The 27,599-nt window shown below is 34.2% G+C and overlaps 5 protein-coding genes across 6 annotated transcripts in view; 4 read left to right on the top strand and 1 right to left on the bottom strand.

Annotated features, from left to right (window-relative positions):
* Positions 1-8,383, bottom strand: part of tbc1d32 (TBC1 domain family, member 32) — a 54,913-nt gene extending 46,530 nt beyond the window's left edge. The window contains exons 1-14 of the mRNA XM_051138661.1: positions 8,026-8,383; positions 7,221-7,418; positions 6,986-7,147; positions 5,536-5,713; positions 5,310-5,381; positions 5,080-5,205; positions 4,543-4,621; positions 4,329-4,432; positions 4,143-4,204; positions 3,890-4,040; positions 2,258-2,317; positions 1,877-1,979; positions 709-846; positions 513-602 (exon numbers count right to left, since the gene is read on the bottom strand). Coding sequence (XP_050994618.1) covers positions 513-602; positions 709-846; positions 1,877-1,979; positions 2,258-2,317; positions 3,890-4,040; positions 4,143-4,204; positions 4,329-4,432; positions 4,543-4,621; positions 5,080-5,205; positions 5,310-5,381; positions 5,536-5,713; positions 6,986-7,147; positions 7,221-7,375 — 1,480 coding nt within the window. The 5' untranslated portion in view covers positions 7,376-7,418; positions 8,026-8,383. The remainder of the gene's footprint in view (positions 1-512; positions 603-708; positions 847-1,876; positions 1,980-2,257; positions 2,318-3,889; positions 4,041-4,142; positions 4,205-4,328; positions 4,433-4,542; positions 4,622-5,079; positions 5,206-5,309; positions 5,382-5,535; positions 5,714-6,985; positions 7,148-7,220; positions 7,419-8,025) is intronic.
* Positions 8,384-8,412: 29 nt separating this feature from the next.
* hsdl1 (hydroxysteroid dehydrogenase like 1) lies at positions 8,413-11,091 on the top strand. Its single transcript, XM_051138666.1, has 4 exons — positions 8,413-8,813; positions 8,927-9,372; positions 10,437-10,655; positions 10,943-11,091. The coding sequence occupies exons 1-4, from the start codon at positions 8,594-8,596 to the stop codon at positions 11,012-11,014; spliced, it is 957 nt and encodes a 318-aa protein (XP_050994623.1). The 5' UTR covers positions 8,413-8,593; the 3' UTR covers positions 11,015-11,091.
* A 1,700-nt stretch (positions 11,092-12,791) lies between these two features.
* On the top strand, positions 12,792-15,676 carry gja11 (gap junction protein, alpha 11). Its single transcript, XM_051138667.1, has 2 exons — positions 12,792-12,918; positions 14,289-15,676. The coding sequence occupies exon 2, from the start codon at positions 14,308-14,310 to the stop codon at positions 15,202-15,204; it is 897 nt and encodes a 298-aa protein (XP_050994624.1). The 5' UTR covers positions 12,792-12,918; positions 14,289-14,307; the 3' UTR covers positions 15,205-15,676.
* A 2,163-nt stretch (positions 15,677-17,839) lies between these two features.
* gja13.1 (gap junction protein alpha 13.1) lies at positions 17,840-19,979 on the top strand. The gene is made up of 2 exons (XM_051138668.1): positions 17,840-17,882; positions 18,657-19,979. The coding sequence occupies exon 2, from the start codon at positions 18,679-18,681 to the stop codon at positions 19,537-19,539; it is 861 nt and encodes a 286-aa protein (XP_050994625.1). The 5' UTR covers positions 17,840-17,882; positions 18,657-18,678; the 3' UTR covers positions 19,540-19,979.
* Positions 19,980-21,320: 1,341 nt separating this feature from the next.
* On the top strand, positions 21,321-26,577 carry gja12.1 (gap junction protein, alpha 12.1). Of its 2 annotated transcripts, none has more exons than XM_051138669.1 (3): positions 21,321-21,458; positions 21,874-21,939; positions 24,691-26,577. In XM_051138669.1, the coding sequence occupies exon 3, from the start codon at positions 24,725-24,727 to the stop codon at positions 25,400-25,402; it is 678 nt and encodes a 225-aa protein (XP_050994626.1). In that variant the 5' UTR covers positions 21,321-21,458; positions 21,874-21,939; positions 24,691-24,724; the 3' UTR covers positions 25,403-26,577. The 2 variants fall into 2 exon arrangements, with proteins under 2 accessions (XP_050994626.1, XP_050994627.1); XM_051138670.1 differs by having other exon boundaries at positions 21,328-21,458; positions 21,871-21,939.
* Positions 26,578-27,599: the final 1,022 nt, after the last annotated feature.

The raw sequence follows: 27,599 nt of genomic DNA, 5'->3' as shown, positions 1-27,599 counted from the left end.
CCGCATTTGGGATCGTTTGAAGCTGCATTTAAACTGCATTTTGGAAGTTAAAACTCGGGGCACCACAGAAGTTCACTATATTGGAGAAAAATGCTGAAATGTTTTCCTCAAAAAACAATTTCTTTATGGCTGAAGAAAAAAAGACAATGGGATGAGTATATTATCTGTAATTTTTTGTTCTGGAAGTGGACTTCTTCTTTAATCAGTCTTGCATAATAATATCCTGTAATTATACAATGTGCATTCCTGTACGTTCTTCCTGTAAGAATATTTTATTCTTCCAAGGAAGTGAGTAAGCTCATTGACCAGAAGACAACATAATATAACCTTGTCCTGGTACTGACACAGTTATGTCACTGTGAGTTGGATGATTTGGCACACCTAACATCTACATAATAAGTCATAAAAATCTCATGCTTAGACATTAAGACGCACTCCTTAAGGGTAGGTCTGATTGAGTTTCTGAGTTAGAATCAATCACAGTTTATGATTCTAGTACTCTTATGACGCACCTGCATGTGTTGTCTCAACACAGGACGGTTTTGGGTGTTGGTACATGATATTGATCAGAATCACAACCAAGTCAGTCAAGGTTACTGGATCTGAAACAGGCGACAAGTTACACATGTAGGATAGTTTAGTGAGTCAGACTTGTTCTTCTCAAACAACATCCATAACCTGGGTTTGTTTCCTCCCCTCTAAACCTACCTCTCCGCTTCTTCACTTTAATGGGAAAAAGTTTCCTTCCATTAGTGTACATCACAAGCCTCCCGAGCACGCACAGCGAGTGAACGAAATAAACAAACTCCAGCTCTTTAGAAGTGTAGAGAGTTCTCCGAGCAGGGCCTGAGGGGCAAAACACAAGAACGTCTCATTCGCAGAGCTTGCTCTAAATGGATTCAGACATTTGCATGTGACCTCCTGTTTCTAAATTAGCACTGAACTATAAATCTGAATCTTTAAACAAACCTGAGTGCAGAAGGGCATATTTAAAAAGCATTAGAAAGGAAAGTCTTTGGGTTATTTACTGTATCCCATAATCAAGAAATTTATAAAACAATTGAATTATAATTATATTAAAAGCATAAATGAAAAATATTTTAATTTTAACATTATTTTTTATTTTTTTAATTATTCTGATTACAGTTGAGTACATTTTCTTCCAACGATTCTCATATTGTGAGTACTGAGGTATACCTCAATTTAATTTATGCTGATTAATTAGGAAACATAGAAATAAGTTAAAAAAAATACAGTAAAGTATCTCTATACATGAGAATTTGCATGTGGAAATGTGAACTGCCATGAAAATTATGGAAAAATGCATTTTAAAACATTATCTTTTTAATTTTTTTTAAATGTCACCTGGACATTTTTCTATGACGTTCACCAGTTAGAGATTTTACCTTTTAAAGATAAGGTAGATTGATTCCACTGAAATATGACATCTAAAATCTGTAATAATACTACATGACTTAAGTAACTATTCAGTGGAACTGACCCTGGTCACAGAAACTAGATAAGCATCTTTCAAATACAGCTCATGTGTTATGAATGTTTTACAGCTGTGGGTGGTTTGAAAGTCTGGTAACTACGGCTGGTGAATACAGCTGAAGATAATGCAATCAGTCAACACTGTGTGTATGTTTGGCTGTTTTTTTTTCCACACAAGACTTCCAACTACAATACAGAACCAGAATTCTGGGAAAGTTCTTCACTGTAAGTCCACAGACCCTTGGAATTATCTCTGGCAATGATAATCTAGCTAGTTGACCATGAGAAGACAGTTTGTAACAGCACACAGGGGAAAACATAAGCCAGCTTGTCAGATAAAGTATGATAGTACGTGCACATTGTGGGCAAAAGTTCAGCGTACCAATCTGCTGATGTTCCAGGCTGTGGATAATTTCCAAAGTTTCTTCTCTAACTGAATCACAGGAATCGAAGTAATAAATGCACTGCTGCAGAGCATTAACAATCTGGGGAAAAGAATCCATAAAATCCATAATTAATTACTTGAATACATACTATTATTAGCACTGAATAGCTGTTCATTTTACCCATTTCATTTAAACTAGCCAGTGAATGTTGATTACAGGTATATTACAAACAGAATATTATCATACTACAAACTATACTACAATTTTCACAATGTAAGCACAGTGTGCACAGCATGCAGATTTTAGATTTACGCCACTAAACATGCTCATAGTATCATGTGACAAAGTACATACTAAAACTGCATGGTATAACTCACCAAAGACTTATATTTCCTCTCAAGAAGTCTTAAGACAACGGTTCTGCTGTAGTATCCATGCTGGAAAACAATATTTTGACATTCATTTTTAACAGTATTACACATATAAATATAAACTTAAGGACACGTTTTCTTTATCACTATTTGTCAAAGTACAGTCCAGGTCAAAAGTTTACATACACCTTGCAGAATCTGCAAAATGGTAATTATTTTACCAAAATAAGAGGGATCATACAAAATGCATGTTATTTTTTATTTAGTGCTGACCTGAATAAGATATTTCACGTAAAAGACATTTAAATATAGTTCACAAGAGAAAATAACAGCTGAATTTCAAAAAATTACCCCGTCCAAAAGTTTACAAGTTTAATTCTTAATACTGTGCTGTTACCTAAATTATGCACAGCTTTGTTTTTTTTGTTTAGTATGAGTTGTTCATGAGTCCCTTGTTTGTCCTGAACAGTTAAACTGCCTGCTGTTCTTCAGAAAAATCTTTCAGGTCCCACAGATTCTTTGGTTTTCAGCATTTTTGTGTATTTGAACCCTTTCCAACAATGACTGTATGATTTTGAGATCCATCTTTTTACACTGAGGACAACTGAGGGACCCTTATGCAACTATTATAGAAGGTTTAAATGATTACTGATGCTCCAGAAGGAAAAATTATGCATTAAGAGCCAGGGATGTAAACGTTTGAACAGAAAGAAGTGTGTACATTTTTCTTATTTTGCCTAAATATCATTTTTTTTCCATTTAGTACTGCCCTTCAGAAACTACAGAAGATATTTACATGCTTTCCACAAGACAAAATTTACCCTTATCTTCAAATTCCAAAAGTTTTCACCCCCCGGCTCTTAATGCATCGTGTTTCCTTCTGAAGAATCAGTGAGCATTTAAACCTTCTGCAATAGTTACATAGTAATAGCATAATAGTTACTGAGTCCCTCAGTTGTCCTCAGTGTGAAAAGATGGATCTCAAAATCTTACAGTCATTGTTGGAAAGGGTTCAAATAAACAAAAATGCTGAAAAACCAAAGAATATGTGGGACCTAAAGGATTTTTCTGAAGAACAGAACACAGCTGTGATTCATAACAACACATTATTAAGAAACAAGGGTATGTAATTTTGAATGGGGTAATTTGTATAAACTCAACTATTATTTTCTCTTGTGGACTATATGTAAATGTCTTTTATGTTAAATGTCTTATTCAGGTCAGTACTATATATAAAACAAAAAAAAAAAAAAAAACATGCAGATTCTGAAAGGTGTATGTAAACTTTTGTCCTTAACTGTATAATAGCAAAGAGGAAGCATATTGTTGAAATCACTTTTCTAAGTATTGTTGAGTCATTTTTTCAAAATCCTTACTAGTTTAAAGCATGTGCAGCATTTATATTCAAAGAACATAAATCAAGTATGTTCTCACAATAAACAAAACATTATCATCCATTTGTGTAGATGCTAATGTAGTTATTATTATTATTGTAAGAAAACTAAACAAGATATACTCAAGACATGTTCCTTTTCTACTGGAAAGTAAAGTCAAAATTTCAAAAATAATAATTTAGAAAATGGTGTGTGTGTTTCATTTTTTTGGCGTTGTTTATTCTTTGATAAAAAGTTGGCTCACCATCCATTTCTTAAACCAGGTGGCTTTGATATCTAGCAGAGAGATTAAGTGTATAGGCTCTAGGGATTTTTCTGAACCGGGGCTGCTCATGCCCTGTTCAGAATGCAGAGCGAGAAGAGAAAGGGTGTTCTCAATGATTTCCTCCATGTACCTAGAGCACAGGAGAAAAACTCATTTATATTCAAGCCAATATGAAACAATCAAGAAAGAGCATACAATATTTGGAAAATCTGTTTGAAATGCGAAAGCTCACTTCTCAGGATGTCGTATCCAAAATGTTGTCACTTCCTTCTGAAAGTCATTCATTAATCGCATCTAGAATGACCAGAAAGAAGGAATCGCATCTTTATACAAGCAAGCAAAACTTTATTCAGATTTTTATCCAAGCCAGCTAAACTTTATTTATCTTTATTCATAGGAGGAAGGAAATGTCACATACCTGCTTGAGGAGACGGGCCATATCTGGTCTATTCGCATCAATACTTGTAGAGCCGCTGGGAAAACTCAACTTATGGTAGAGGAAATGAGCCTCCAAGCTTTTAGCTGAAAGAGATGTTGACACTTCATGAAAATGAATTGACAGTTTGTATATTAATGTATATACTGAAAATTAAAACATACTTCATACTGCTAAAATAAGCTTAAGATATTACCTATGCTACTGTAGATATCCTTAGTCACATTTAAAGGAGAAGACGAAAAAGTTTTCGCAAAAAATTGGAGGACTTTATCCTGTGAAAGCAAAATGAAATGTTAACAACACTGTTATTTTTGCATGATATTATGTTTTTATTACTATTCTGAATTAGCTTTTATAAGTTTTAGTAATTATTTTGTATTTTTCTCATTTATATTAGTTTTTACAGCATATATTTTATTATAATGAATGTTTTATTTAGTGTAGTACATCAACTAAAAGTTTTATTGTTTTACTTTATATCAAGTAATGAAAATGTTTATTTTAGTGTAGTGGTTAACTATAAAAACCCTTGTTTACAATACATATAATAAACACCCACATACTGTGGGATTTAATAATGGGTCATGGCCTCCCATTTCACATGACACCTTGTCTCTGGAAACTGCTTAAAATTGTCAGCCATTGTACTGCCACATTAAGCTGCTAAGGAAACTATTTTGTTGTTGAGGCCATGGTTAAGGTCAGTGCTTATTTAGCACTTATCTCTTACGCTGAGCTCAGGGTCAGGGTCAGTGAGCGCAGCAGAGAGGTTTCGACGCAGACCAGTCCAGCTTTCACAGCTCAGGACGTCAGAGGGAGGGGCGTAGCATAAAGACTGCAAAGCTTCCAAACGAACCTGCAATTAAACAGATCAGGATGACTGCTTCACCTCTGAATCAGAATGTTCTTTCATTCTACAACTGAAACTATGGGAAGTGGGCGTATCAGAGGAGTTTTCACCTCTCGAGGTCTACTGGGGTCGAGCTTCTCAGCGATGACTTGCAGTTGCTCATGCTTGATAAAGGCATAGCTCTACGTGTTGAAATCAAAGACACCAGTTAGTGATTCAGTCTATGGTATGAATGTACAGTCATAGTATGAGAGAGGCTGAGATAAATAGGATGATATGCTTGTCAAAGAAACAAGAGGAGCCTCTGTTATGTATTTAAACTTATACAATAACAACCTGATTGAATGAAGAGTCACTGTCAGAGCAGTTGTCAGTGTAATGGCTGCTTGACTGCTCATGTTGGCTCTTCCTGTCCATTTCCTCTTTCTTTAGCTGATCTTCCTCAAATTTATTGATCAGTGATTCCACTACCACCATCATGGTCTGTTTCAGAGTCTGCATCATCTGTTTATACCTGCAGATTTAAAAAAGCACATATGATGTACTGAACTACCAATACTCAGAGATATCGCTGTAACAATGAAAATAAAATGAAATCACTCTCACTGATAATACCATAATCAGTTAATCCTATATTTGGATAAATATGAATACACTAGTAATGTACCACAGTTTCCACAAAAACATTAAGCAGTACAACTGTTTTCAAATGTAATAATAATAAAAAATATATATATTTTGTATTTTTATTTATTTATTTATTTTTTTTTTAATTTTGTTTAAATAATAATAAATATTTTTTTATTTGAAATTTTACATTTTATTTTCAATTTCTCTTCGATTTCTGAAGGATCACGTGGCCCTAAAAGCTGGAGTAATGGCTGCTAAATATTTATTTGAAATTGTAATAATATTTTACAATATTATTTGAATAAATATGAAAACACTACTAACGCATAGCAGTTTCCACAAAGATATGTAGCAGCACAACTGTTTGCAAACGTAATAATAATAAAAGATAAATATATTTTAGTATTTTATTTATTTATTTATTTTTAATAATAATTAATAATAATAAAACATAGTTTTTTCTCTTATTAAATCAGCATATTAGAATGATTTCTGAATGATCATGTGACACTGAAGGCTGGAGTAATGGCTGCTAAATATCAACTAATTATTTTAAATTGTAATAACTTTTACAATATTATTATTTTTTGTTGGCAAGCATAAGAAGCATAATATTTTGAAATACTGTTTTATATCATCATGTTGTCTCTAATTCATTGATGTAATCTGCAATGCTTTATGGGATATGTACTTTTCCTAAAAGATTAAATTTGTTTTTTGCTTGAAATCAGTGACTGTAATGTTGTTAATCATTCTGGAGATGGCTGGTTTGTTTCATGGCTTAGAGCTTTTTATTGAAAGAATTTTATAAAAATGTTTATGAGGGAAATTAATACGAAAACAGCTGCTGAAATTAAATTTCTCTGAAAATATTCCATATTAAACTACTTTCAGAATTACATTTGTGCTGATATTTTTGCATCATGTAATGAGAAAGCAATGCATCTAATAAAATCTTATTAGTTACATCCGAAAACACATGGCACTTTCGCTTTCATCATCGCATTTCATCACTAATTTCATTTTCAAAAGATTGCTAACAACATTTACTTTCTCCACTGCACTGATGCATTGCATCATACATTGAGCAAACATCCACAAAAGCATCCTATCAAATAAAGAAACACAGGTTAACAGGAATCACACAAACACATACTTTGCGGACTCCCTAGTCCTCTTCGTAACAGCGTGAACCAGGGTGTCCTGTCCTGTCCCAATAGCATGACCGTCACCCCTTGTGAAATTCTCAGTCTCTTCTTCAATAACAGCTCCTAAGCTGCTCTCCACATACTGCCGCAGATACTTCACAAACTCGTAGCTGAAAAACATTGGGAGGCCATGAAAATGGGTCAATCAGGCTTAACGTACTGAAAGAGACTTGTCTCTCTTACTTGTGAAAGTTCTTGTCAGTTTCCTCCAAATGAAGCAAAATCTCCTCAGCACATTCCACCGACGGTGCTCCTGAGATTCTGTCTTTGACACTTTTCAGGAGCTCTCGCAGCAGGCTCTGGAGCTCTGCCTCATCCTCGCTGGAGAACTGAGACATCGCTTCTCAGGGGTGTGATCAGCTCTTCTCTACAGGGGATCTTCTGCTTAGAGAAACAAGGTGTTAAGTAAGGTGTGTTTGACCTGTAGTAACAGCGGTGGGAAGTATTCAGTCTATGCGGTATATATCCCCACAAAGTTACGATTCCTGCAGTATTTTTAAAAAGTTTTGAAAGAGTTCCTATGTATGCCGCACACTTGTTGGCTTATTGTCCTCATCTGACTCAATCCACTGAACAGTTAAACAAATCAATTTCAAAGAAAATTGATGCAATTAACGTGTAGTCCACAATTTGTATTTGTCTATAAAACTAATTCAAACATCAGAGCCATTTCCAAATCATAAGAAACAGAATCATGTCAAATGTGCTCAGATCTGATTGGTTCATCTACATTATACAAAAGGCTAACTAATAGCTAAAAATATGAATGGATTATATTTACAACACATTTCCATAGATACATTAATAATAACATTTAGGCATCGTATCCCACTACATCGGAGTAATGCATCACACGCTGGCTATGTCGTTAAATATTACATAAGTACTTAAAAATGAGACATCCAGAAATGAAGTATTGGTATTCAGCTTACTAACAAACATACATTAACACATAACGTTACAGCTCATGGGAAGTTTTAAACATTACCTGCAATAATTTCACATCATGTCCAAACAGAGGAGCTACGTCGCTTTCATAACATTAAAAATCTTTCATAATCAGTCGTTTCATAAAGCACAGAGCTGTGTATAAATCAGCTTAGCATCCGTTAGCACTACCGTTTCTATGGAAACAAGCTCAGCTGAGCTGAGGTATCCGCAACAAAACACCCGTTATTTACAAAAAACAAGCTTTACGGCACAGCCGTATGGAGGTATTCCATGTCTGGGGACGTTTACGATAGCGAATCTCACAAAAATAAATACAAAAAAAGCAGAGAAATACGAAGAAAGGTGATATTTGCGTGTTTGACGCTGAGTGAAGAAGCCAGTGTTATTCACGTGACGCGAGCGTGTCACGTGACTTTAAAAATGTTCCGGGCTTCCTGATTCACATGATGTGACAAGACCGAAGAGGAGAATCTGGTGAAATAGCCCTCGTATTAACAATTATAGTCAAGCTCGTTGAATGCAAACGAACTCGTTGAGTATAAAAGATTGTTATTTTTCATTGGCAGCTGATTTAGAGTAAATAATAGTACGGAGTTGAGCTTATAATGGCCGCTGTTGACAGCTTCCAGCTTTTGTATAGAGAAATCGCTAGATCATGCAGTTGTTATGTGGAAACGCTGGCACTCGTGGGTGCGTGTTACACAGCCAGCAAGGCTGTGATATTTATGAGGGACTGCTATAGCCTGATAAGGCTTCATTTTATTCCTCGTCTTGTGTCCCATAGAAATCTTAGTCAGCAGTATGGACAATGGGCTCTCATATGTGGTAGGTTTAAAAGTGAATAAAGTCATGCAATGACCCTTAATATGTGTTATAATACTGCATACTGATATTTACCTAACTTGAATTGACAAAAATGTCCTTTTTTCCCCCAATAGGTGCTTCAGAGGCGATAGCAAAAGCGTATGCAGGGGAACTGGCCAGGCATGGCATCTGTGTGATTCTGATCAGCAGTGACATCAGTAACTTGACTGACACTGCCAAAGCCATTTCAGACACTTATGGGGTAGAGGCCATTTTGATTGAAGCTGATTTCAGTAAGGGGCCCTCGGCCTGCAAACCTATAAAAGATGCCATCGGCGGTAAAGATATTGGATTCATCATTAACAGTCTGGATGGGTCTCTGGACCTCTCTCGAGAGTTTACGGACCTCTCTGAATCTGTAGTGTGGGACACTATTAATAGAAATATAGTAGCTGCCACTCTTGTCACCCGTCTGGCACTGCCCAATATGGTGGACAAGGGAAAAGGAGCAGTGGTCAACATTTCTGCTGGGCGCTGCTTGTGTCCGACTTCCAGAAAAGCTGCTCTTTCTGCATCTACGGTCAGATTTCTACTTGATGTCTACTCGTTTTCAGTCATCAGAGTGCTGCTGTGATGTATTTTTGTAGACCAACTAGGAAGTTAGCATTATCCTGGTTCTCTTGATAAATCCCAATAGTTTTTTTAATGCAGAAAATATAAGCTCTGTGACATTTTGTTCGTCATGATTAACAACTTTTATGAATGCCGAACCCTAAATACAATCGCCAGAAGTTAAAAATTAAACAGGTTGCACAATTTCAATGTCTCCATCATTAAATATCTAACAACTGATTCAGTTTTTACTTAAAGAATCAGTTTACTTCCATAACAAAAATTTACAGATAATTTACTCAGCCCCTTGTCATCCAAGATGTTAATGTCTTCTTTCTTCAGTCGTAAAGAAATGATGTGTTTTGAGGAAAACATTTCAAGAATTTTCTCCATATAGTTGACCTCTATGCTTTACGCGAGTTTGAACTTCCAAAACGCAGTTAAAATGCAGTTTCAAAGGACTCTAAACGATCCCAGCTGAGGAAGAAGGGTCTTATCTAGCGAAACGATTGGTTATTTTCTAAAAACATTTACAATTTATATACTTTTTAACATCAAATGCTCGTCTTGTCTAGCTCTGATATGCGCAAGCGTACTCTGTGCACTCCGGTTCAGTACAGTTAGGGTATGTCAAAAAAACTCCCATCTCAATTTCTCCTCCAACTTCAAAATCATCCTACACCACTGCAGAAGTACCAACCCAGTGTTTACAAAGTGAACATGCAAAAAAGTTGCAAAGAAGTACGCCCTTGACAAAAAAAAAAGGTAAAACAGCGATGTAGGGCGATTTTGAAACATTTTCTCTGAAAGTTTTCAAGAGTGTGACTATAAAAACAGTATGAGTTTGAGCTTGTATTAATCACAGACTTTTTTCAGACATAACCATTAAAAAAAAAAAAACAAGGAACTAGAAGTGCTAAAATGCTAACTTGTTCTTGGCCTACAAAATGTCATCCCTGCTGCACTTTATGTACTATATGTTTTTATTTTTTATTTATCCTATGATTCAACTGTGTTTTAAATTCCCCACAGGCCTTTCTTGATAACTTCAGTCGCTCTCTGCACTATGAATATGGCCATCGAGGAGTCTTTGTGCAGAGTTTGCTGCCTTTTAGAGTCTCATCGCAAGGATCTGATGGTTATGGTCCTGCTAGCTGGCTGGTGCCAAGCCCACAAGTGTATGCCAGCCATGCTCTTTCAACTCTGGGTGTCTCTCACCGAACCACAGGATACTGGCCTCACACCATACAGGTAGTCAATCAGTCGCTGTAGACCAGGGATCCTCAAATCTGGCTCGTGAGATCCACTTTTCCTGCTAGAGTTTAACTCTAACCCTAATCATATACATCTTAGCATGCTAATCAGTGTCTTCAGGGTCATTAGACAATCACAGGTAAGTGAATTTGATCCGGGTTGGAGCTAAACTCTGCAGAAGAGTGGATCTCGCAAACCAGATTCGAGGATCCCTGCTGTAGACAATGTTTTTAAAATAAAACATGGTGTGTATATTTAGTATTTCTATGCTATTCTTTTTCCAGTTTCGACTGGTGCAGTGCATGCCAGAGTGGGTATGGATGCTGGGATCACGTGTGTTCACAAGAGCCACCTGACAGGGATGTTTCCCCTCCTTGTTTATGAAACTGGTGTTGCAGAGTTTATTTCGACCAAACTTAGAATAACATGAGTGATAAAAGTGTTGAGACTGAAAATTAACTACACCCCCTGTCCCTTTACCCCCTCATACTGAGTTCTGAGTCAAATGGCTCAGTTTTTCAGTATATTTGTTTGCACAAAACATTTTCAAAAAAGTGGTTTGAATGGGTGGAACATGATGGCAAATCTGTCAGCTTTTGCATTATTGCTTTTGTCTTTAATCCATTCCTTCTGCATTTTGCAAAGGTCAGATTCATATATTTAGAAAAATAGTTTTGTAAATTAAGTATTTATTCAGATTCCAAATGTTTTTGAGTATACTGGCTATACTCAGCAGTAATATATATTCATTCTACCTTTGCATAGCCAGGGTTGGGTTATTGCAGTGTATCCCATTTAGTTGTTGCAACTATAAAATGATCAATAAAAAGCTCCAAAGATTATCAAAAGACTATTATTTATTTAAAAGTTCTGATTTACAGTCTTCATTAACTTAGTTTAAGACTGCATGAAATTGTTTGATTTTTCAATGTTGTTAAATTATTTTGTAATAGCTTAAAGTGTGAGATTTATGTATGCTGTCAGCATGACTAAAGTATATGCAGTCCATTGTATAAACTCTAGTCATGCTGACAACCAGTATTATCTTTAAAAGTGTAGATAAGTTAAATGTTGTGTCTCAGCTGCCAAGAACACCTAATGCACTTTACTTATATAATCTCACTCATATTAACAGACGTAACACCTACCATATATTTTTTTCATGAATAGGATGTTTTTTCAGCAATGCATTCTTACAATAAAGATTGAAATAATAGATTAATAGAATTTAAAGAGTGTCAGGTGAGTTTAATCTAAAAATACTTTCTCTTTTCACAACTATATAGTCGCAACCAGTGGCATGAGTTTAGGGCAGGACTGTCTAGTGATCAGAGCAAAGGAGTATGTTTAGGAAACGTGTTTAAAAACAAATATTTTTGATATTTGGATGGGAGTAGTGCAGAGATGTGGCAAGGCATAATATTTAAAAGAGCTATTATATAATGCATGTCATATAAACTTGCATAACAAACCCATCTGAACATGCTCTGACTAAATATTCCAATTCCAGTGGCCGGTTGCATAAAAGGTTTAGACTAGTCTTATAAATTAGTCATCTGTCTTTTTATCTTTAAGGCTGGTTATCATTTGTTAAATCTGGTTACATAAAAACATATGTTAGTCTAAGTTGAATCCAAAAAATAAGACTGATTACCCCTTGACTAATTGTTAATTATACCTTAAGACACTGTCCTAAAGGGATAGTTCACCCAAAAATAAAAATTCTATCATTAATTGACCCTCATGCTTTTCTAAAACCGTAAGACCTTCGATCATCTTCAGAACACAAATTAAGATATTTTGGATGAAATCTGAGAGCGTATTCCCATAGCTTCATAAAATTACAGTTGAACCACTGATGTCACAGACTATTTTGTCAATGTTCTTGGTACCTTTGTAGGCCTTGAATTTGGATGAATTGGATTTCATCAAAAATATCTTAATTTGTGTTCCGAAGATGAACAAAGTTCTTGCGGGTTTGGAATGACATGAGGGTGAGTAATTAATGACAGAATTTTCATTTCTGGGTAAACTATCCCTTTAACATAGAGGCGTAGTTTATGCAACTGGCCCCAGCAGGTGTCAAGGCTGAAAATTGGTAGGAGTCTACACAGTGATAATGTGATAAATTAATCTTTGTTTTGTTTCAAAAGCTGCCTCTTTGATAGGGAAATGAAGGCTAGGAGAAAAACTCTTACACACATCTCTGCTAGAGCCTTTGTCGAGCGGGTGAAACTTCCTCTCCGTCTACTTATATTTGGTAAGTGAAAAGAGTAATCATTTGTTATTTATCACTGAAATGCTTATGATATTCTCTCTTTATTTATTTCCTCTACTGTTCAAAAGTTTGGATCAGGTTTTTTTGAATGAAAAAGCATGTATAATGTTTTAAATTTCAAATCAATTCTGGATGCTGAAAAATAAAATTAAGCAGCACATATCACTGATAATAATGTTTCTTGAGCAGCAAATCAGCAAAATTCAGCTTTTCATCACAGGAATAAAATAAATTAATTAAGAATATATTAATCTAGAAAACAGTTGTTTTAAAATGTTATAATATTTCACAGTATTACTGTTTGATGCATATTTGATCAAATAAATTCAGCCTTGGTGACCATAAGTCTTCTTTCACTAACATGAAAGATTCCTATCAACCCCAAACTTTTGAACATCAGCGTTTAAAAAAAAAAAAAAGAAAATGCATATGAATATGCAATTTAACCTCCAGACATTTTACCTTAATTTTTAAATCCAAATAACTAATCTTAACCCACTATTTTGATTTTATCTACCCATTTGTGTAAATGCTTTTATTTTGCATTTGTCTAATTTGATATAGTTTGTTTCTTTATAAACTGTATTATCAATAATACCATTTTAGTGACAAGTAAAAAATAAAACCTTTCACCTCCAAAAACAAAATAGTATATATGTGACTCAGGACCACACAACCAGTCATAAAGGTCAGTTTTTTGAAATTGGGATTTATACATAACCAGGACACGACAATATTTGGCCGAGATACAACTATTTGAAAATCCGGAATGTGAGGGTGCAAAAAATTAAATTTTGAGAAAATCGCCTTTAAAGTTGTCCAAATTAAGTTCTTAGTAATGCATATTACTAATCAAAAAATAAGTTTAGATATATTTACGGTAGGAAATTTACAAAATATCTTCATGGAACATGAACTTTACTTAATATCCTAATGATTTATGGCATAAAAAATACAATGTGTTGTTGGCTATTGCTACAAATATACCCATGCCAACTGATTTTGTGGTCACATATATGTAATATAATTTGAAATGTAAGTCTCATTTTAAATCCTAAAGCAAACAAGCATTTAAAAACCATTCTTATGCAGAATATTAAAAAGCACCAAGCTGAGTCGAAGACGGAAAAGACTGTTGTGCACTGTCACTATCAATGTTTTGAGTTTTCAGCACAAAAACCTTGGTTCCCATGTACGTTATAAAAAATAATCTGGTTTGTCTCCTGACTTGATGATAGAGACAGAATTTATAGAATCCATCAATAGTGCTTGCATAAAATATGTGAAAACAAATTATGCATATAAATTGCAGCCTGCTCTGTCCAATTAACGATAATGTCTTTTCTTTCAAGAATTCAATTAACATTAAAGATGGGTGAGTGGGACTTTCTCGGAAGACTGCTGGATAGAGTCCAGGCACACTCAACAGTGGTGGGAAAAATCTGGCTCACCGTCCTGTTTGTGTTTAGGATTCTAGTCCTCTGCGCCGGTGCCGACAGAGTGTGGGGCGACGAGCAGTCGGACTTCATCTGCAACACGTTGCAGCCGGGGTGTGAAAACGTCTGCTACGACCACGCGTTCCCCATCTCACACATTCGTTTTTGGGTGCTGCAGATCATCTCTGTGTCCACACCTACTCTGGCCTACCTGGGCCATGTTGTCCACATCATCCATGTCGAAAAAAAAGTGAAAGAGATGATGCAGAAGGAGCTTCAGAATGAGCAAATCAATGCATTCCTTAAGAAAGGCTACAAATTTCCCAAGTACTACAGGGACAATGGGAAGGTCAAAATTCGGGGGTGTCTCTTGACAAGCTACATTCTGAGTGTGCTTTTCAAGATACTTTTAGAGGTGGGTTTCATCTATGGCCAGTACTATCTTTATGGCTTTACTCTTGACCCCCAATACGTCTGCTCCCGTTTTCCATGTCCTAACAAGGTAGACTGTTTCTTGTCGAGGCCTACTGAGAAAACCGTCTTCATCTGGTTCATGCTGGTGGTGGCCTGTGTCTCTCTACTCCTAAATGTGGTCGAGATCTTGTATCTTTGCGCCAAGAAGATCAACCAGTGTCTCAGCCGCAAAAAGGACTACACCATCTCTCCCGTGACCCCGGTTGTGGACAGTAAGGACTTCAAGACTACACATCAGGTGATTCAGAATTGGATGAACCGTGAGCTGGAGCTTCAAAGGAGAGAACCTGGAAATGAGGCAACCAAGAGCGTGGCTTCAGAGGACCACAGTGCTGACATGCAAGAGGTCCGTATCTGAAAAACAGGTCTCTGTACACAAAGGCTTTCACACGGTCAACATGAGCAAACAGCCACTGATTCAAGTGACTTGTGCACGGTCGAGATCCCCAAACTTCAAGCGTGCTATGACACTCTCTCTCTGTTTAACAAATCAATAATGTAGTATTGCTGAAAACTCATGTTTTCGTTTTTTTTTTCTTTTTGAATTTGTACTATGTAGAAAGGTTTGATTAAACGAAAGCTTAAAAAAAAAATATATATATATATATATATATACATATCGCGTATACAATTTTTTTTTTCTGTTCTGTTTTTTTCTATATCTGTTCTGTTTCTGTATTTTGGAAAAATAATATAAATAAACAAGTGTCTGCAAGATTCCCGCTCTTTCTGTTTAACAAATCATTAATGTAGTATTGCTGATATTCTTCTCATTTAAGTCTGAATTTGTACTCTGTAGACAAGTTAGATCGAAGACAAGCTTCAAAACTGTGTCGTGTATACTTTGTTTTTTATTATTATTATTATTTATGTTCTGTTTTTGTATTTAGGAAAAATAATATAAATGAAAGGAGTCTCTCAAGAATTAATTTATTTGATCAAAATCAGTAATATTGTGAAATATTACTACAATTTAAAATAAGTCAGTTTTCTGTTGTAATATATTTTAAAATGTAATTTATTCCTGAATTTTCATTACTCCAGACTTTAGTGTCACATGATCTCACAGAAATTATTCTAATATGCTAATTTGCTGCTCAAGAAACGTTTTTTTATTATTATTAATGTCAACAGTTGTGCTGCTTAATATCTTTCTAGAAATTATGTTTTTTTTCTTCTGAATTATTTGGTGAATAGAAAGTTCAAAAGGGTAGCATTCATATGAAATCGAAATCTTTTGCAAGTTTATAAATGTCTTTTTGCGTAACTTTTCTATAATTTAATGCATCCTTGCTGAATAAAATTTAAAAATACATACAGTTGCAATCAAAATTATTCAGCCCCCTTGACCTGTAAGAAATTTTGCTGCAGAGAACAAAATTTTGTGAAAACAATTCAACACGGGCATCAGTACACTATTAGAGAAAGTATATTAATACACATTTAAGTAATTCTGAGAGCGTAAGCTGATGAATAATGAAAATTGAATTGGCTCTAAACGTTCATTTTCAAAATTATTCAACCCCCAAAAGTCAAATTTGGTGCAGAATGTTTTATTCTTTAAAACCACCAATAAGCGCTGCTTGGAAGTGCTTAGAAGCTTCTGTCACCTCTCTACTGAAATCTTGGCCCATTCCTCACATAAAAAAAGCTTTCAGATCACTGATAATCTTTGGTTTTCACTTCGCCCCTGCTTTATTCTAATTCAACCAAATATTTTCAATGGAAGTTAAATCTGGAGACTGAACAGGCCACTCAAGAACATTCTATGACTGATCCTTCAACCAAGCATAAGTAGATTTGGATGTATACTTTGGAGTGATTGTCCTGCAGGAAAGTGCATTGATCATTAAGCTTCAGTAATTGTACCAAAGTCATCACAATTCTTGCCAAAATGGCCTGATACTTCAAAGAATCCATGATATCCTTCATTTGGTCATGTTTTCCACTTCCTGCTACAGTAAAACAACTCCATAACAGGACTGATCCACCTCCTAATTTGATGATGGAGATGCTTAAGCTTTTACCCTTTTTACCCCTGATTTATAAGTCCAAAGAGTTCCAGTTTGGTCACATCACTCCATAAAACATTCTTCCATTCCAAATGAATTTTAGCATGTTTACATCTGCCTTTTTGTTCTTCTTTGTCAAGAGTGGTATTTGGCAAGATGCCTCAATGTGAACTTGTCTAGTATTTTTCTTATACACTGCATTAAAATGTTTTTCCTCCTTTCGTCGGATCATCTTGCACATCTTTGGCAGTACATTGCAAGTTTTTCTCAGTTGCTCTGATCAAACATTTTCTGATATTGTGTTTTTTTTTGGTTCAGCACCCTCAAAGGTTTTTTGTTACAACACACTTTAAACTAAGGGATAAGACTGCCAGCTGTGTCTATAGAAACTTTTAGTGTCTTAGAAAATCTTCATGTAGCCTTAGACTTTCTAATATAATAAAACTATTTTTTTCTCTATAGCTTTTGTGAGAGCTAATTCTGTTTTTTTTTTTTTAAACTACAGTTTCTAAAGGCATAATTGTGTTTTAAAACAATTTTGCTTCCTACCATAAAACTAAATGATTTAAAACAGCAATGTTCAATAGGGGTTGAATAATTATGACATTACATTATATATTGACATTATCACTTTTATTATGCCAGTGAACTGTTGTAGATGCAATTTTTATGAAGTCCTGGATCTTCAGTAAAGCTTGTATTTGTAAATTACAATCTCTGGGGGGTTGAATAATTTTGGCTGCTACCGTATATAATAAAAATACTATTGTTTTAATTAGAATACAATATAATATTCTTTGTGTCAGTTAGACACTTACAAGTCTTTCAATCATTAATGTGGCACTCCTACGTACTTGCGTTCAAGATCTGCTTCTTTCATTGCTTACCGTCGGACAACGTGACAGCAGGCCGCTTTTAGCTATTATGCAATCTTAGTAAAGCCCAAAAATCAAGGTTCAACATTCTCAGCTATCACTTGGTATGAAGCTTAGTTTCCAATAGGAAGAGGGGAAACTCACTAAAGGTAAATGTTAAATTTATATTACATTGTAAGATTTTTTTGTTCAAGTATACATTGTTTTAGGTAGAATATACAAAAGTTGTTTGACTTGTGGTGTAAAAAGAGGATAATTAAGAATAAATTAAATTAAATCATTTGAATCTGACTAATCAGGCTCATGTTTAGTTACTAACATCTAATTGATTATCATAGTAATTGCTCTTTAACAACACTGTAAATGTTGTAAATACATAGTAAGGTTTTACAGGATGTTTTTAAAGTAGTAAAGTTTTACAGGATGATTTAACATGTATGTGTTGTAAATGTATTTTTCAGTATTTTATATTTACTAGTAGCCACAGATGTTTATTCAATGAATACGAATCATACATATTAAAAAGTTTATTAAATATGAATTAAAAAGCTATTTTCTTGTATCCAGTACAAACCACTGTAAATTCAATTTTTTATGTTTTGCTTACACCATATGCTAATGTATTACAGTTATTAATGCATTTTATATAGTTTGATTAAATATATAATTTACTAATTTATTAAAAATACCTCTTAAAGTTTTTTTATTGATTAATGGAAGATCTCTTTCATCTTTTTTCATGTTTTGCTTTTCTTTATGGTCACAGTAACTGAACTTGTTTGAAGGAGTTATTAATTATTAAGTACATTAATCTATTAGGAGTATACCATTAATGAAACCATCATTTAAAGGCTTATTGATTAAGTTAGACCTAAGTGGACTTTGCATTTCACGTGTTTCCTTTCTTACATCCTTTTTCGTAGAAAAGTCTGACGATCAGCAAACATGGGAGACTGGGGATTTCTCTCGGCGTTATTAGACAAAGTACAGTCTCACTCCACCGTCATCGGCAAGATATGGATGAGCGTCCTTTTCATCTTCAGGATCCTGGTGCTGGGAGCAGCAGCGGAGAGCGTCTGGGGTGATGAACAATCGAGTTTGGTTTGCAACACGATGCAACCCGGTTGCGAGAATGTATGCTACGACTGGCAGTTCCCCATCTCGCACATCCGCTTCTGGGTCTTGCAGATCTTATTTGTATCCACTCCAACTTTGGTGTACCTGGGCCATGCGGTGCAGGTCATTCACCAAGAGAATAAACTCAGGCAGAAGATACAAAGTCTTGGCGAGGGCCACGTGTTGAAGGCACCCAAATACACAGATGAAGAAGGTCACGTCAAAATCAAAGGAAACCTGCTCGGCAGCTATCTGACCCAGTTGTTTTTTAAAATCATCCTGGAGATTGCATTCATTGTTGGACAGTATTATTTATATGGCTTCGTTATGATTGCAAAGTTTACATGTTCCCAATCCCCTTGCCCGTACACTGTGGAATGTTTCATGTCCCGTCCAACAGAGAAGACCATCTTTATCATCTTTATGCTAGTGGTAGCTTGTGTGTCTTTGGTACTGAATGTCATAGAGGTGTTTTACCTGCTGTGCAAGAGGCTCAGATGCCGAAGCAACAAGAGACGGACACATAATATCAATTCGGCTAGAAACCCTGCAAGTTTGCCATCATCCTGGACAAACTCTGAAGATGCTCTGAAGCAAAACAAAATCAACAAGCAGTTTGAGAGCGGACAGAGTCTTGGAGGAAGCCTGGATGGGGCGAAAGAAGACAAACAATTAATGGAAGACCATTAGATTTAGATTTTTGTATGTTAGAATTTTCACAATCAGCCAAGTTTTTAGAGAAACTACAGTTAATCTTTACAGTTTGTTTTCCATAGCCCTTAGCTTCCAGTATTTACACACTTGAAAAAAAAAAGTATTGGTATGATACTCCTCAAACGGAGTGTGTTATTTAATTATTTTATGATCATTTTGTGTACAATGCATGTTTGACTTTTAATTGGATAGGTTTGATATACTATGGTGAAAAAAAAACGGTTATTATTGTATATATTGTGTGTAAATATAATAATATTAAGAGTTAGTAAGTGACTCAGGCACTATCCGCATGTCTTGTTTGTGTGATGTTGTCAATTTCTTTGGCCATATTTTTCATTATAAAGAAACAAATTTAAAGTAATGTGTATTCTGAATGTATCCTTCTTCAAAATAAAATTTTTAAATCAACAAAAGTTTCTTTTTCGCAAGATGTGCTGTTAAATGTGGTGTTCAATAACAATATTTATGAATTAATTAAAGATAATTAGAACAATAATTAGAATAATAAAAGATTACTAACATCTAATAACTGTCTTAGTAATTTTACTGACCTTAAAAACTCAGTATGTTTTAACATTTCTGTACAAATTCACACGAGTACAATTTAAGAATCATATAAAAATGCAACATGCAAATGCAAACACATTTTTTGAATTCTCCTCTATAGGGTTGGATATTGTTAGAATATTATCAATTCCGATTCTTTTCGATTCCCAGTTTCGATTCCAATGTGAATAAAAGATGATATCAAGCATATTTATTCTGTTTTTTTTTTTTTTTGCTAAACATTTAGTTGCAGCTGAATACCATGAACAAAAATCAACAGGCTACATGAAAACAAGATTCACTCAAAGAGCTATTTGCAAAATAGAGCTGTGTCATTCTGGATAAATTGGGTTATTGCTGTTGTTGTTTTTTTAAATGGAAGTTGTGATTCTTTTACGATTCTGAAGGAAAAAAAACATTAGACAACTTAACAAAATCACATGTAGGCCTAATTTATAAGCAAATGATTCAGTTATTCACTCACTGTGAATCTTTACTTAGTTCATTACTGGATGAATTAGTATTTTTGAATGAATGATCAAAGACAAATACAATATTAACAGCCCCCTTTCGCCATCTCCTGGCATAACAACGTAGTCGAAAAATCTTTAACATTATTTGGAATGTCAAATGAACTTTCAAAATGATGATTTACTCTGTTTACTCTATTACTCGATACCCAACCCTACTCCTCTACCTGTTTGTATTGCATCTTTATGCTGATATGTTATTCTTGCATATCTCAAATAAAAGCACGCTGCTGTTTTTTATCACTGTTCTTTTTAATGACTCCAGCATAGAATAACTACAGCTCCGATGATGAATACACTACTAAAACTCAAGGATTCATTATGTTATAAAAGCTCCTTCTCTTGTGCATGTCAAGGGAATATTTATTCTGTTCTCTTCTCTCATGATGAAACATTAAAAACACAGTGGTTTATTTCCCAGTTTCATTGTGTGCAAAAATTTCAGTAATGCACAATGACGGTTCACAATGACGGTTAATCAATATACTGTGCCAAGTTCTTGTGAATGAACTGCACGTGTATATTTATCTATTCATATGCTACGTGAGAATACAAACGTACAGAGATTCTGTCTCACATGTATGTATCTCTCCTAGATTCTCTAGCATGATTAATAATTAACTTTGGGCTCAATTTTATCTTGCTATCCCAAATATGGCCATGGAACTTTAATCAGATGTCAAGAGGAAGGTGGCAGCTAAAAAAGACATTGTGAAATCCAGTGCACTGAAGTTCAATCTTTACACCTAACACATGCCATTTAATCATTGAGCAACACAGTCAATCAGCACCGTACTGAGACGCAAGCTGTCACAGGTAGGAATATACATTTAACATATTTTACATTTGTCTAAGGATCTATTTGCTAATTATATGTGATACATATTGTAAAGTTTAGTTAAAGATTGTAAACAACTAACAAAACTGATTCTAATCTAATAAAGTTACATTGTACTAGTATACAGACGGATTTTGGTGATTGCTAAATGTTAACCATTCACTCTTCAAACTGAATGCTACATTGAAGAAGTCAGTCATTCACAATGTTAGAAATCTTGCTTGATAGTTGCATATTCTTTTCTCTCCGTCATTAAAACACAAATTTAATTACTTGCCTAGAATTATTTATTGTCAAAAATCCCTTTTTGATTTTGTCCATTGAAGTGCCACTCATCGTTCTTTATGTGAGTGTTTTGATGTTTAATTCAAATTCATATTTTGTTTAAAGCAGATTTTAACACCGCACCTTGAACGCTCTTATCTTCTGAACGTCGGATTGTTGTCACAGCCCACAAAGGTACTGTGTTTTTTTTTTTTTATACATAATTATTAAAGTATTAAGGTTCATTAGTTAACATTAGTAAACTACATTAGTTAACATGAACTAAGAATGAATAATACTTCTACAGCATTTATTAATCTTAGCTAATGTTAATTTCAACATTTACTAATGCATTATTAAAATCAAGTTGTACTTGTTAATATTAGTTAATGCACTGTGAACTAACATGAACTAACAATGAAAGACAGTATTTTCATTAACTAACATCAACAAAGATTAAGAAATCATGTAACAAATGTATTATTCATTGTTTGTTCATGGCAGTTAATACATTAACTAACGTTAACTAATGGAACCTTATTGTAAAGTGTTACCAACCTCACAATAAGGTGCCATATTAACATTAGTTAATATATTAACTAACATGAACGAACAATGAACAATACATTACACTATTTATTAATCTTTGTTAATGTTAGTTAATAAAAATACAGTCATTCATTGTTTGTTCATGTTAGTTCACAGTGTGTTAATTAATGTTAACAAATACAACGTGATTGTAATCACGCATTAGTAAATGCTGAAATTAACGTTAACTAAGATTAATAAATGCTGTAGAAGTATGGTTCATTCTTAGTTCATGTTAAATAATGTAGTTAACTAATGAACCTTATTGTAAAGTGTTACCGTATTCTCTGATAATCTTGCCCCTCTACCGAAACTCGCATGTGGCCCGTATGCAGATTCTACAATATTTATGACTTTATTGTAGTATGACATTGATTGCAATCAGCAAGCGTTGGTCATTGAATAATAACTAATATTTCATCTATGGAAGGTAGAAAACAATGCAGTGTTGAGACGAAGTTCATTTTTGGGTGAACTATTCCTAGATTGGAATTTGATAGGAATACAAAAAAAGAACAAAATGCAATGCGAATCACATAATGCGCAATACATTTGTGATGTCTACATTAGTTAACATGAACTGAGAATTAACTAAATTTCTACAGCATTTATTAATATTAGTTAATGATAGCATTACTAATATCACAACTAATATCATAATTAAGCATTTACTAATCCATTATTAAAATCACAAGTTGTGTTTGTTAACATTAGTTAAAGGACTGTGAACCAACATGAACAAACAATGAACGACTGTATTTTTATTAACTAACATGAACAAAGATTAATAAATTGTAATAAATGTATCGTTCATTGTTTGTTCAAGTTAGTTGATACATTAACTAATGTTAACAAATGGCATTACTGTAAAGTTTTACAATCTTTTTTACTTTTTAAAATAGAAAGTGTTTTAGATAAAGAATAAAATATAATGTTATTTCATGCACTATTTTAACATTATTACTGAAAAATGACTAAAATTTTCTTGGGTCTTGGGATACTTTCTATAAATTTGACATTTTTGGTGTTTTTTCTCCTTTTTGGAGTTGCGTCATGTACAAAAAAACTACTTGTGTTCAGTGAAACCTAATAGCCCACAGCAAAAAAAATATTTCTTTCTTAGTATTTTTATCTTGTTTTCCATTATAAATATCTAAAAACTCTCAAATCAACATACTGTTTAGCAATGTCAAAATTAAGTGAGTTTATGTTTAAAACTAGGAAAATCTGTCAATGGGTTAAGAAAAATAATCTTGTTTTCAAACTAAGTTTATTTTTGCTTACCCTATTCTTTTAAAGGAGAAGTCCACTTCCAAAACAAAGATTCACATATAATGTACTCACCCCCTTGTCATCCAATATGTTCATGTCTTTCTTTCTTCAGTCGTAAAGAAATTATGTTTTTTTGAGGAAAACATTTCAGCATTTTTCTCCATATAGTGGACTGCTATGGTGCCCCGATTTTGAACTTCCAAAATGCAGTTTAAATGCAGCTTCAAACGATCCCAAATGCGGTTATGAACGATCCCAGCCAAGGAAGAAGGGTCTTATCTAGTGTAACAATTGGTTATTTTCATAAAAAATAATACAATTTATATACTTTTTAATGTCAAACGCTCATCTTGTCTTACTCTGCCTGGACTGTTTTTTTTCCCGGTTCATGACAGTTAGGGTATGTCGAAGAACTCCCATCTCATGTTCTCCCTCAACTTCAAAGTCATCCTATATCACTGTTTTACCTTTTTTGTTAAGGGTGTTTGATCTTCTTTGCATGTTCACTTTGCAAAGACTGGGTTGGTACTTCTGCAGCGATGTAGGATGATTTTGAAATTATTTTTGAAGTTGACGGAGAAAATATGAGTTTTTCGACATACCCTAACTGTTTTGAGCCAGAATACACAGAGTTAAGGGAGAGCAAGGCAAGATGAGCATTTGCTCCAAAGTTGTTTTTTTTTGCTGAACACAAAAGATATTAAAAAAAAACAAAAAAACATTTGTTTGTCTCCATTGACTTCCATAGTAGGCAAAGCAATACTATGGAAGTCAATGGGGACCATCAACTGTTTGATTATCAGCATTCTTCAAAATATCTTTTGTGTTCAACATAAGAAAGAAACTGATACCAATTTAGAACGACATGAGGGTGAGTAAATGAAAAAAATTTTTTTGGGTGAACTGTCCCTTTAAGAATCTTTAGATATTTGTACTGGAAAGCAAGACAATTCAGTTTTTGCACTGCATATGCATATGGAGTTTGTATGACATGATGTCGAATAAATAATAAATACATTTTTAGGAGAAACTGACTTTTAAACAGATTAAAACCCAACCACTCAAAATGCTGTCTTTCTCATTTAGTTTTCCAGGCAGAGAAGATACTACAAGCACAAGCATGGGAGAGTGGGGCTTTCTCTCCAAGCTGCTGGACAAAGTGCAGTCTCACTCCACGGTCATCGGGAAGGTGTGGCTCACTGTTCTCTTTGTCTTCCGGATCATGGTTCTCGGAGCTGGGGCTGAAAAAGTGTGGGGCGACGAACAATCAAAAATGATCTGCAACACTAAGCAACCCGGTTGTACGAACGTGTGTTACGATCACACCTTTCCAATCTCCCACATTCGCTTCTGGGTACTTCAGATCATCTTTGTGTCCACGCCAACGCTCCTATACTTCGGCCACGTTCTGCATATCCTCCACAAAGAAAAGAAACTGAAACAGCTGATTGAAAGCCATGCGGAAAAGCAAGGCCTCAAACAACCCAGATACACCGACGATTATGGCAAAGTTTTAATCAAGGGCCAATTGTTAGGTAGTTATCTAGCCAGCCTGTTTGCTAAGATATTGCTTGAGGCTGCATTTATTGTAGGCCAGTATTATATTTACGGTTTCGTCATGATCCCTAAGATAGAATGCTCCCAATCTCCTTGCCCTTATACGGTTGAGTGTTACATGTCTCGTCCCACAGAGAAAACCATCTTTATCATCTTCATGCTGGTGGTGTCATGTATCTCTCTGCTTCTGAACGTGATCGAGATGTTCTACCTGATATGCCGCAGGTCCAAGAAACGATGAGCATGGTTTTGCAAGGTTTAAACGGATCAAAGATGTACATTACAGGAACTTCAAAGTTTACCTAAACTTAAGGCTGAAAAGTTCATGTTAGATGTTGTAAGCTTATCCATAGCTAAATGAATGTAGGATCTGGGTATTCAAATTCAATCCATTTTGTGATCATCTGGTTTTGCTCTGTTTTTGTTTTGGTGTAAAATGATTGTATGTCTTTTTGAACAATGTTTACACCAGAATGAATGTTGATGAACATCTGCATGGTGCCACAGAGCATTTCAGGTAATTTTAGATGGACTATATTTAACTTTTAACCTTTATTAAAATAATGACTTGCCATATGACTTATCATTTATGTCTTTTTATAAAATTGTGCAATGCTCTAATTGTCTTACTGTAGAATTGTTATATAGTTGTAACACACAACGTTTTCTTATTTTCATAAATAGATTCTCTCTTGTAACTGTATGAGAGGAGAGAAGCGTTAGTATATGAAGTTATTTGTTTCATAAAAGCATAGCTCATGCTAATTTTAGTACTTACGTATTGTGCTTTTAATTATGAACTGTGTTCATTAGTTAAAATGACTTTAAAACCTTTGTAAATAATGTAACTATGTTTTTTCTTGTTAAGGTGTAGAAAAGTATTGCTCAGCTGGAGATGTGTAGGGGTTGACATGTTTATTAGGACTTAAAAGTTTCAATAATTTTCAGCAAAGAATTAAAGGAGCAACCAAACATATCAATTGTATCATTTACTCATCCTGATGTCCAAACCTCCCCAATAGAAGATCTTAAGGTATCACTCAAGTACTTCATACGTTGTTGGAACGTTGTTAGAATCTCGTTTGTTCTATTTAAGTAGTATGCGTATATTTCAAAATTTTAATTCATCAATATTCAACATTGCGTCTGAGGTGACACGCCAGATTTGACGTCATACTGCCAACGTTGTTTCTCAGATGTCTTGTTACTTGCCTGACGTTTTTAATTTTTTATCTATTTATGTTTTTATTATTGTGGGTTAACTATTCCTATGATGGAATGTGGAGTACACTTCTACATTTTTTTTTTTTATTGAAACGGCATTTAAAAAAACCTTTTTAATTAAAAATAATATTATAACAAAACGTGAAAATGTAAATATAAAAATATCCTGAATAAAAAAAACTTAAGTCCTTTTTTCTTTGTTTGTTTTCTAAGCGCAACATTATAATATTGTATTGATCTGTCTGTAATTTTATGCACCGGAGTCTGAGGGTTCTGATTTTCCAATGATTTGTAAAATTCAAAATCGGGGCACCATAGCAGTCCACTATACGGAGAAAAATGCTAAAATGTTTTCCTCAAAAAACATAATTTCTTTAGGACTGAAGAAAGCAAGATATGAATATATTGGATGACAAGGGAGTGAGTACATTATACGTGAATCTTTGTTTTGGAAGTGAACTTCTCCTTTAAGCATAAACTTGCTTAATTTTCATAACATTTTTTGGAAAATAAGACTTAATATCTTAAGTCATTTTGCTTCTCTTGATTAAACTGAAATAAATAGTTCACCCAAAAATGAAAAAAATGGTAGTTCCAAATTTATTTATTTTTTTGTTGAACACAAAAGATATTTTGAAGAAAAAAAAAACATTTGTTGGTCTCCATTGACTTCCATAGTAGGGAAAGCAGTACTATAGAAGTCAATGGGGACCATCAACTGTTTGATTATCAGCATTCTTCAAAATATCTTTTGTGTTCAACATAAGAAAGAAACTGATACCAATTTGGAATGACATGAGGGTGAGTAAATGAAAAAAAAAATTTTTGGTGAACTGTCCCTTTATATAAAAATATCCTGAATAAAGAAAAACTTAAGTCCTTTTTTCTTTGTTTGTTTTCTAAGTGCAACATTATTATATTGTATTGATCTATCTGTTATTTTATGCACTGGTGTCTGAGGGTTCTGATTTTCCAATGATTTGTAAAATTCAAAATCAGGGCACCATAGCAGTCCACTATACGGAGAAAAATGCTAAAATGTTTTCCTCAAAAAACATAATTTCTTTAGGACTGAAGAAAGCAAGATATGAACATATTGGATGACAAGGGAGTGAGTACATTATACGTGAATCTTTGTTTTGGAAGTGAACTTCTCCTTTAAGCATAAACTTGCTTAATTTTCATAACATTTTTTGGAAAATAAGACTTAATAT

The sequence above is a fragment of the Labeo rohita genome, chromosome 20 (genome assembly GCF_022985175.1).
Source record: "Labeo rohita strain BAU-BD-2019 chromosome 20, IGBB_LRoh.1.0, whole genome shotgun sequence".
In the NCBI taxonomy this organism is placed as follows: Eukaryota; Metazoa; Chordata; class Actinopteri; order Cypriniformes; family Cyprinidae; genus Labeo; species Labeo rohita.
This window is presented reverse-complemented; position numbering and strand designations above follow the sequence as displayed.